The sequence below is a fragment of the Homarus americanus genome, unplaced genomic scaffold (assembly GCF_018991925.1).
Source record: "Homarus americanus isolate GMGI-L3 unplaced genomic scaffold, GMGI_Hamer_2.0 scaffold9318, whole genome shotgun sequence".
Taxonomy (NCBI): domain Eukaryota; kingdom Metazoa; phylum Arthropoda; class Malacostraca; order Decapoda; family Nephropidae; genus Homarus; species Homarus americanus.
This window is the reverse complement of record NW_024754686.1, coordinates 1-11,516: the sequence shown is the minus strand read 5'-3', so window position 1 is coordinate 11,516 and position 11,516 is coordinate 1. Positions and strand designations below refer to the sequence as shown.

General features: G+C 42.9%; 2 protein-coding genes across 2 annotated transcripts; both read right to left on the bottom strand.

Annotated features, from left to right (window-relative positions):
- Window positions 1-2,366: 2,366 nt before the first annotated feature.
- LOC121855898 lies at window positions 2,367-6,014 on the bottom strand. The gene is made up of 4 exons (XM_042351068.1): window positions 5,867-6,014; window positions 5,183-5,387; window positions 4,898-5,091; window positions 2,367-2,465 (listed from the first exon to the last, which is right to left on the bottom strand). Exons 1-4 carry the CDS (start codon window positions 5,972-5,974, stop codon window positions 2,367-2,369), a joined length of 606 nt encoding a protein of 201 aa, XP_042207002.1. The 5' UTR covers window positions 5,975-6,014.
- Window positions 6,015-10,529: 4,515 nt separating this feature from the next.
- On the bottom strand, window positions 10,530-11,133 carry LOC121855899 (cell division protein ZipA-like; the record flags this gene model as incomplete). The annotated part of the gene is made up of 2 exons (XM_042351069.1): window positions 10,530-10,815; window positions 11,037-11,133. Coding segments are annotated over 2 exons (383 nt in total), but the record flags the coding sequence as incomplete, so codon positions are not given.
- Window positions 11,134-11,516: the final 383 nt, after the last annotated feature.

Sequence of the window (11,516 nt, the reverse complement as noted above, 5' to 3'; positions counted from 1 at the left end):
ACATACTCAACTGTATACCTGCATTGTGTATATACATACTCAACTGTATACCTGCATTGTGTATATACACACTCAGCTGTATACCTGCATTGTGTATATACATACTCAACTGTATACCTGCATTGTATATACATACTCAACTGTATACCTGCATTGTGTATATACATACTCAACTGTATACCTGCATTGTGTATATACATACTCAACTGTATACCCATTGTGTATATACATACTCAACTGTATACCTATTTATAATACTCCTGTATACCTGTATATACATACTCAACTGTATACCTGCATTGTATATACTTAACTGTATACCTGCATTGTGTATATACACACTCAACTGTATACCTGCATTGTGTATATACATACTCAACTGTATACCCATTGTGTATATACATACTCAACTGTATACCTGCATTGTGTATATACATACTCAACTGTATACCTGCATTGTGTATACATACTCAACTGTATACCTGCATTGTGTATATACACTAACTATACCTGCGTGTGTATATACATACTCAACTGTATACCTGCATTGTGTATATACATACTCAACTGTATACCTGCATTGTGTATATACATACTCAACTGTATACCTGCATTGTGTATATACATACTCAACTGTATACCTGCATTGTGTATATACATACTCAACTGTATACCTGCATTGTGTATATACACACTCAACTGTATACCTGCATTGTGTATATACACACTCAACTGTATACCTGCATTGTGTATATACATACTCAACTGTCTACATTGTGTATATATACTCAACTGTATATACCTGCATTGTTTATACATACTCAACTGTATACCTGTATCATTGTGTATATACATACTCAACTGTATACCTGCATTGTGTATATACATACTCAACTGTATACCTGCATTGTGTATATACACTCAACTGTATACTTGCATTGTGTATACACACTCAACTGTATACCTGCATTGTGTATATACATACTCAACTGTATACCTGCATTGTGTATATACATACTCAACTGTATCTGCATTGTGTATACACTCAACTGTATACCTGCATTGTGTATATACATACTCAACTGTATACCTGCATTGTATATACACACTCAACTGTATACTGCATTGTTTAATAACATACCTAATGTATACCTGCATTTGTATATATACTCAACTGTATACCTGCATTGTGTATATACATACTCACTGTATACCTGCATTGTGTATATACATACTCAACTGTATACCTGCATTGTGTATATACACACTCAACTGTATACCTTGTGTATATACACACTCAACTGTATACCTGCATTGTATATACATACTCAACTGTATACCTGCATTGTGTATATACACACTCAACTGTATACCTGCATTGTGTATATACATACTCAACTGTATACCTGCATTGTGTATATACATACTCAACTGTATACCTGCATTGTGTATATACATACTCAACTGTATACCTGCATTGTGTATATACACACTCAACTTATACCTGCATTGTGTATATACACTCAACTGTATACCTGCGTTGTGTATATACATACTCAACTGTATACCTGCATTGTGTATATACATACTCAACTGTATACCTGCATTGTGTATATACATACTCAACTGTATACCTGCATTGTGTATATACATACTCAACTGTACCTGCATTGTGTATATACACACTCAACTGTATACCATTGTGTATATACACACTCAACTGTATACCTGCATTGTGTATATACATACTCAACTGTATACCTGTTATATACTACTCATGTATGCATTGTGTATATACATATAACTGTATACCTGCATTGTGTATATATACTCTACTATACCTGCATTGTGTATATACACACTCAACTGTATACCTGCATTGTGTATATACACACTCAACTGTATACCTGCATTGTGTATATACATACTCAACTGTATACCTGCATTGTGTATATACACACTCAACTGTATACCTGCATTGTGTATATATCACACTCAACTGTATACCTGCATTGTGTATATACATACTCAACTGTATACCTGCATTGTGTATATATACTCAACTGTATTCCTGCATTGTGTATATACACACTCAACTGTACCATTGTGTATATACACACTCAACTGTATACCTGCATTGTGTATATACACACTCAACTGTATACCTCCTATAAATATTGAGTCAATGTAAATTTATATGATAATTTTACTGTATAAACATCTATACTGTACCGATCTCTCTATCTATCTATAGTATCTCTGTATCTATCTACAGGATATCTATCCATCTATCCACTCATCTATCCATCTATCTACCTGGTATGGTGCTGATCGACACATACAACATCTCCTCCTCCTTGACAACCTCACACAGCACGTCCCCAGATACATTGCTGAGGTAAAGTAGTCCCTAGTTCCTCCACTGTGCCCAAGGTGATGTCTGGGGAGATGGTGGTGGTGACGAACTGTGACCAGAGGCAAGGATTAATGTCAAATGAGAATCTTTAGTTATTTAGTGATGGTTGAATGGGTGTCTTTAGTGATGGATGAAATGGGTGTCTTTTAGTGATGGGTGAAATGGGTGTCTTTAGTGATGGTTGAAATGGGTGTCTTTAGTGATGGTTGAAATGGGTGTCTTTAGTGATGGTTGAAATGGGTGTCTTTAGTGATGGTTGAAATGGGTGTCTTTAGTGATGTTTGAAATGGGTGTCTTTAGTGATGGTTGAAATGGGTGTCTTTAGTGATGGTTGAAATGGGTGTCTTTAGTGATGTTTGAAATGGGTGTCTTTAGTGATGTTTTGAAATGGGTGTCTTTAGTGATGGTTGAAATGGGTGTCTTTAGTGATGGGTGTCTAGCGATGGGTGAAATGGGTGTCTTTAGTGATGGGTATCTAGCGATGGGTGAAAATGGGTGTCTTTAGTGATGGATGAAATGGGTGTCTTTAGCAATGGGTGAAATGGGTGTCTTTAGTGATGGTTGAAATGGATGTCTTTAGTGATGGTTGAAATGGGTGTCTTTGGTGATGGTTGAAATGGGTGTCTTTAGTGATGGTTGAAATGGGTGTCTTTAGTGATGGTTGAAATGGGTGTCTTTAGTGATGGATGAAATGGATGTCTTTAGTGATGGGTGAAATGGGTGTCTTTAGTGATGGATGAAATGGGTGTCTTTAGCAATGGGTGAAATGGGTGTCTTTAGTGATGGATGAAATGGGTGTCTTTAGTTATGGATGAAATGGGTGTCTTTAGTGATGGATGAAATGGGTGTCTTTAGTGATGGATGAAATGGATGTCTTTAGCGATGGGTGAAATGGGTGTCTTTAGCAATGGGTGAAATGGGTGTCTTTAGTGATGGGTGAAATGAATTGTCTTTTAGCAATGGGTGAGGAAATGGGTGTCTTTAGTGATGGGTGAAATGGGTGTCTTTAGCAATGGGTGAAATGGTGTCTTTAGTGATGGGTGAAATGGGTGTCTTTGTAATGGGTGAAATGGGTGTCTTTAGTGATGGGTGAAATGGGTGTCTTTAGTGATGGGTGAAATAGATTGTCTTTAGCAATGCGTTGAAATGGGTGTGTCTTTAGCAATGGGTGAAATGGGTGTCTTTAGCAATGGGTGAAATGGGTGTCTTTAGTGATGAATGAAATGGGTGTCTTTAGCGATGGGTGAAATGGGTGTCTTTGTGATGGGTGAGGAAATGGGTGTCTTTAGCAATGGGTGAAATGGGTGTCTTTAGTGATGGGTGAAATGGTGTCTTTAGCAATGGGTGAAATGGGTGTCTTTAGTGATGGTTGAAATGGGTGTCTTCTGATGGGTGTCTAGCGATGGTGAAATGGGTGTCTTTAGTGATGGGTATCTATGATGGGTGAAATGGGTGTCTTTAGTGATGAATGAAATGGGTGTCTTTAGCAATGGGTGAAATGGGTGTCTTTAGCGATGGGTGAAATGGGTGTCTTTAGCAATGGGTGAAATGGGTGTCTTTAGTGATGGGTGAAATAGGTGTCTTTAGCAATGGGTGAAATAAAGTTGTCTTTAGTGATGGTTGAAATGGGTGTCTTTAGTGATGGGTGTCTAGTGATGGATGAAATGGGTGTCTTTAGTGATGGGTATCTAGCGATGGGTGAAATGGATGTCTTTAGTGATGGATGAAATGGGTGTCTTTAGTGATGGGTATCTAGCGATGGGTGAAATGGATGTCTTTAGTGATGGATGAAATGGGTATCTAGCGATGGGTGAAATGGGTGTCTTTAGTGATGGATGAAATGGGTGTCTTTAGTGATGGATGAAATGGGTGTCTAGCGATGGGTGAAATGGGTATCTTTAGTGATGGATGAAATGGGTGTCTTTAGTGATGGATGAAATGGGTGTCTAGTGATGGGTGAAATGGGTGTCTTTAGCAATGGATGAATTGGGTGTCTTTAGCAATGGATGAATTGGGTGTCTTTAGCAATGGGTGAAATGGGTGTCTTTAGTCATGGATGAAATGGGTGTCTTTAGTCATGGATGAAATGGGTGTCTTTAGCAATGGATGAAATGGATGTCTTTTTTAGTAATGGATGAAGTGGGAGTCATGATAATTTAGCGATGGATGAAATTGTATATCTGAAGCAGCATCTAGAGGTAAGTATCTGTAAATCAACTGTAATAGAAAAACAGATTCAGTAGTATGGGAGAGAGGCCAGAGAGGAGAGGGGCTACACTCCCCTTCACTAGTGCATTTACAAGAGCTGATCAGATTTTGTGCAATGTGGCGGCAATCTTGTGTTTATTTACATTCGACAGAGGGAAACTCACAATAGTAAACACAATCAAATCAAAACAATAGGTCTAAGATAATTTGTGAGTTGTTTACACGACGAGTACCTGTAAACACACTAGTTGAAGGGGACTGTATGATACTTGCCATCTCTAAGGAGGAACAGCAAGAAATTTCGGTGTGGCGGTGAATGTCCAGAACGTGTTGGCCATTTCTGCTGGCTAGGTTGAAGGTTACTCCCGGTCCCTTTTCCAAACTGATGCAAAAGCACGACGTCTCCATATCGATAATCGCCGTGTACAGTAAGTTCTGGGTGGTGTCGGTGAAGACGTATGCGTTATCTGAGGAGACCAAGGAGGGGTTAGATTGGTGTTGGCTGTATATCATTGTCACTATCATCACCTCACCTCAGCTCGACCCAACCCAACTGACCTTTCCGATAACTGAGGTAGATTTGGTGAAGGTTGGTGATGGGGTTGAGGCCGTAATGGTTCCAATCCTGGGTATAGTTGGCCCCTGGGGTATTGTTGGCCCCTGGGGTATTGTTGGCCCCTGGGGTATTGTTGGCCCCTGGGGTATTGTTAGGAGAGGTTGGATCGGATAGTGGTGGAGCAGAAGGGGCGGTGGAGGTTTGTTGCTGTGAAAAAAATTATAATGATTAATTTGACGTGAAAATGTGTTTGTGTATTAACCTAGAAAGTGAGTTTAAGTGGGTTTGTGTATTGATAATGATACTGTTTGTTTGTGAACTGAGAGAGAGTTAGTGTTAATTGAGAGAAATATGTTTGTGAAATGAGGGAAAGTGTGTATGTACATTAACTTTGAAATAGTGTGTTTGTGTGTTGATAATGATAGTGTTTGTGGACTGAGAGTGAGTTTGTTAAGTGAGAGAAAATGTGTTTGTGGATTAATTAAGAGAAAGTGTTTGTACTGTACATTAATAAAAAGCTTAAAGCCCTTCAGAACCCCTTAAAATCCTTCAGACCTTCTTTGAAAAAAAACACCTTAAAACACCCTCAGAACCCCTTAAAAAACCCTCAGACTCCCTTAAAAACCCCAGAACCCCTTAACCCCCCCCAAGAACCCCTTAGTAATTTTAAAACAGCAGGTACTAACGAAGACATAGTTCTGGAGGCAGGTGGACGGGTATAGCTGCATGCTGATAGGGTCAATGGTGTATGGCTGACCCAACATCACCTGCTCGCAAGATGGTGGCTGGTTCATGGTCCCTCACCCTCCTCCTCCTCCTACCCCTGCAAGGTAAGTAAGAGCTTTAGTGTGAGATGGATAAATGGTTGAGAGGGTTTCCTTATGTGATGTCAGGGTTTTTTTATGTGATGTCAGGGTTTTTTATGTGATGTCAAGGTTTCTTTATGTGATGTCAGGGTTTTTTTATGTGATGTCAGGGTTTTTTATGTGATGCCAGGATTTTTTTTTTATGTGATGTCAGGGTTTTTTTATGTGATGTCAGGGTTTTTTATGTGATGTCAAGGTTTCTTTATGTGATGTCAGGGTTTTTTTATGTGATGTCAGGGTTTTTTATGTGATGCCAGGATTTCCACAGTGATGCCAGGGCTTCTGCAGTGTTGCCAAGGGCGCCTACACCCCTTCAAGGTGAACACACAACATTGGTATGACTGCTAGAGCGAGAAATAATTGGTTAGTAAAGTGAAAAGTGTTCCTACACAATGTCACTTAAATAGTTCAGTAGATTGTCGAACCTTCCCTCCCTCCCCCCCCCCTCTCTCTTCTTCCCCTCCACCCCCAACACTTGAGGAATTACTTCACCTAACCACTCTTCCATCTTTTCTCCCCTCCACTTCCCCCTCTCCCTCCACCCCCCTCTCCCTCCCCCTATTTGACTACCCCCCCCTACCCCAGTTATATCGAGCTATCCCCCGCCCTATGAATAATACACTATGTAGTGGCGGCTCTCAGTAGTGAATAACATGCACTCCACAGCCTGTAATGTCATGTATCTAAGCCTGTAACCTTCAACAACCTGTAATGTCCTGTATCTAAGCCTGTAACCTTCAACAACCTGTACCAAAGCCTGTAGTGTTCTGTATCTAAGCCTGTAACCTTCAACAACCTGTACCTCAGCCTGTAATGTCCTGTATCTAAGCCTGTAACCTTCAACAACCTGTACCAAAGCCTGTAGTGTTCTGTATCTAAGCCTGTAACCTTCAACAACCTGTACCAAAGCCTGTAGTGTTCTGTATCTAAGCCTGTAACCTTCAACAACCTGTACCTCAGCCTGTAATGTCCTGTATCTCAAGCCTGTAACATCCTGTACCCAAGCTTTTAACATCCTGTATCCCAACATATGACTCACACCACACGCACACACACACACACACACACACACACACACACACACACACACAGGTGACCACGGAGATATTGATTACCCAATTTGGTACACCTGTGCAGGTAGTGGGTGAGCTTTGTTGATGTAGCCAAGGTCATCTGTCTAAAGTTAGTCAAGTTAGCAGGAGGGAAGTTTCTCGTAAGTCAAGACGTAGTAGTGAAGTTAACTAGTTGACTGGGAGCTGGGGTGGTTAATCATTCAAGTGAAATAAGCTGGGGTGGTTAATCATTGGGAGATATGTTGGGGTGGTTAATCTTCAGGTGATATAAGTCAGTGGTTAATCTTCTGGTAAAAAATAAGCTGGGTGGTTAATCTTTCTGCAAAATAAGCTGGGTGGTTAATCTTTCTGGAAAAATAAGCTGGTGGTTAATCTTCTGGTAAAATAAGCTGGGTATATCTTCTGGTAAAATGTTTAAAAAGAATCTTCTGGTAAAAAAAATAAGCTGGAGTGGTTAATCTTCTGGTAAAAATAAGCTGTGGTTAATCTTCTGGTAAAAAATAAGCTAAAAAGTAATCTTCTGGCAAAAATAAGCTGGTGGTTAATCTTCTGGTAAAATAAGCTGTGGTTAATCTTCTGGAAAAATGTTGGGGTGGTTAATCTTTCTGGTAAAATAAGTTAGTGGGGAATCTTCAGGTAATAAGTCAGTGTTAATCTTCAGGTGTACGTCAGTGGTTAATTCAGGTGGCTGTTAAAAGGAATCTTCAGGTGTAATAAGCCGGTGGTTAATCTTGTGTAATAAGCTGGGGTGGTTAATCTTCAGGTGTAATAAGCTGGGTTAATCTTCAGGTGTGTTAAGCTGGGGTGGTTAATCTTCAGGTGTACAGTATCTAGACTGGTGGGCTACATTGATCCTACATTCCTACACTTAAACATTGACCAATCACCCCATGTTTACCTCTGATGGTGTGTGTGTGTGTGTGTGTGTGTGTGTGTGTGTGTGTGTGAGTGAGTGGGAGTGAGTGTAGAGTGAGTGTGTGTGTGTGTGTGAGTGATAGGGTGTGTGTGTGTGTGTGTGTGTGTGTGTGTGTGTGTGAGAGTGATAGGGTGTGTGTGTGTGTGTGTGTGTTGTGTGTGTGTGTGTGAGAGTGATAGGGTGTGTGTGTGTGTGTTGTGTGGAGTGTTGTGAGAGTGATAGGGTGTGTGTGTGTGTGTGTTTGTGTGTCTGTGAGAGTGATAGGGTGTGTGTGTGTGTGTGTGTGTTTTGTATGTCGGTGTCTCTATGTACGTCTGTGTGCAAGAATACACCACTATCTCATCTGGGTAAAACACAACAATCAACCCCCTTAAGGCCAGGTATAATGAGCATTGTATTCAGTCATCCACCACACCCCACACACCCCACACACCTATACACATCCTCTGCATTCACACACCTATACACATCCCCCCACACCACACACACACCACACACATCCCCCCACACACCTATACACATCCTCACACACCTATACACATCCCCTACACCACACACCTATACATCCCCCCACACACCACACACACACACCTATACACATCCCCACACCCCACACACACCTATACACATCCCCCACACCCCACACACACCTATACACATCCCCCACACCACACACACCTATACACATCCCCCAGCACCCCACATACCTATCATCCCCCACACCCCACATACCTATACACATCACACACACACCACACACACCTATACATATCCCCACACCTCAAACCCACACATCCCCCACACACCACACATTCCCCACACACCATACACATCCCACACACACCCCACACACCTATACACATCCCCCCCACACCCCACACACCTATACACTCCCCCACACCCACACACCTATACATCCCCCCACACCTCACACACCTACACATCCCCACACCCCACACACCTATACACACATCCCCACACCACACACACCTATACACATCCTACCCCTACACCTGTACATTATCCCACCAGACCACACACACCTATACACATCCCCCACACTCCACACATTCATACACACCCACACACCATACACCTATACACATCCCCCACACCACACACACCTATACACATCCCCCACACCCCACACACCCACTACACATCCACCCACACACACCCATACACATCCCCACACCCCACACACACACATACACATCCCCCCCACACCCATACACATCCCCCACACACCCCTATACATCCCCACACCCCACACATGCATACACATCCCCCCACACCTATACACATCCCCACACCCCTCACACCATACACTCCCCCACACCCCACACACACCTATACGCATCCCCCACACCCCACACACCCATACACACATCCCCACACACTATACATTCCCCACACCCCACACACTCATACACCTCCCCCACACACCCACACACCCCCACACATCCCCCACACCCCACACACACCTATACACATCCCCCACACAATATGCACATCCCCCACACCCACACACCCATACACACTTCCCCACACCCCACACACCTATACACATCCCCACACCCCACACACCTATACACATCCCCACACCCCACACACCTATACACATCCCCCACACACCCTACACATTCCCCACACACCTATACACATTCCCCACACACCCTATACACATCCCCCCCACACCCCACACACCTATACACATCCCCCACACCCCACGCACCTATACACATCCCCCCACACCCCACGCACACCTGCACATCCCCACACCCCACACACATACACATCCCCCCACACACCTATACACACATCCCCCACACCCCACACACCCTATACACATCCCCCACACCCCACGCACCTATACACATCCCCCCACACCCCACGCACTCTATACATCCCCACACCCCACACTCTATACACATCCCCAACACCTATACACATCCCCACACACCTATACACATCACCCCACACACCTATACACATCCCCACATACTATACACATCCCCCACACCTCTACACACCTATGCACATTCCCCACACACCTATACACATCCCCACACTAATACACACTTCCACCCACACACCTTCGTGACAGTAAACTCAGATAAATTGATTCCTCCCAGCAACAAACAGTCATTTATAACGCGAAAAAATTTAATATCAATCATAATCATTTTATCTGAAATTACGTTAAAAATTATGCATAAAATCACATAAATTTACGTTAAAATTATCCATAAAATCACATAAAATTTGTAAGCATTTTGTTTTCTAAGGGGAATATTAACAAACCATTAATTATCCAAGGGCGGCTGGGCTGGTCTGGTCTCAAGGGCGGCTGGGCTGGTCTGGTCTCAAGGGCGGCTGGGCTGGTCTGGTCTCAAGGGCGCTGGCTGGGCTGGTCTCTCAAGGGCGGCTGGCTGGTCTGGTCTCAAGGGCGGCTGGTCTGGTCTGTCTCATGGGCGGCTGGACTGGTCTGGTCTCAAGGGCGGCTGGGCTGGCTGGTCTCAAGGGCGGCTGGGCTGGGCTGGTTCCCAAGGGCGGCTGGGCTGGTCTGGTCTCTCAAGGGCGGCTGGGCTGGGCTGGTCTCAAGGGCGGCTGGGCTGGTCTGGTCTGGGCGGCTGGGCTGGTCTGGTCTCAAGGGCGGCAGCTGGGCTGGTCTGGTCTCATGGGCGGCTGCCGGGGTTGGTCTCAAGGGCGGCTGGGCTGGTCTGGTCTCAAGGCGGCTGGGCTGGGCTGGTTCCTGTTGATGCGCCAGCAACAGTGGGCTGCAAGGAATAACGAGTGTCTGATTTATTGTCTTGTTAATCAGAACAGCCTGTGATTGGTTGATTCAGCTGGAGAAAATATCACATGGGTAGGTGAAGTTCATGTTCTTTTTTAATTCATGGTTTTTGTCTTTGTTCATCACGTTCTTCAGTTGTTCAGTATATGTTCACAACCTGTTAACCTCGCGTTTCAACTTGTTCGTTCTTCATACGTTCACTACCTGTTCTCGCATTCACTACCTGTTCTTCGCACCTTCACAACCTGTTCATCACGTTCTTCCACTTGTTCTTCGCATGTTCTCATACACGTGGGGTTGTCTGGTGCACGACACAATATAACACCACAAACAATAATATGCATTCAATTACCTTATTATTAGTTAAATTTTTTTAACATTATTTTAGGTTTAATTATTTTCGTTTTTTTGTGAAATAATTAGTGTTTGGGAATTATTTGTATTAATATAATTGATTTTTTTTAATAATCGTTAATAATTGGGTTTTATGAATCTTTTTATTGAAATTATTATATACTTTAGTTTATGTTGGGGTTAAAATTATCTGTATGTTTACTTTTTAGAGTTTGTCTGTTTAAATGTATTATAAACAAGAGGAAGATGAGGGCATGTCCACCCTCTCCTGACGCCCAAGGACACTCGAGTCATGGGTACAGCAGTCATTGCAACTGAACGAAGTACTGA

What these genes read in the sequence shown, in the direction of transcription:
- LOC121855898 (XM_042351068.1), bottom strand. Translation starts at nt 5,974, where the DNA reads ATGAACCAGCCACCATCTTGCGAGCAGGTGATGTTGGGTCAGCCATAC. An exon ending in GCCTCCAGAACTATGTCTTC is followed by an intron (nt 5,388 to 5,866) that starts GTTAGTACCTGC and finishes TTTTTTTCACAG; the next exon opens with CAACAAACCTCCACCGCCCC. An exon ending in CTACCTCAGTTATCGGAAAG is followed by an intron (nt 5,092 to 5,182) that starts GTCAGTTGGGTT and finishes TGGTCTCCTCAG; the next exon opens with ATAACGCATACGTCTTCACC.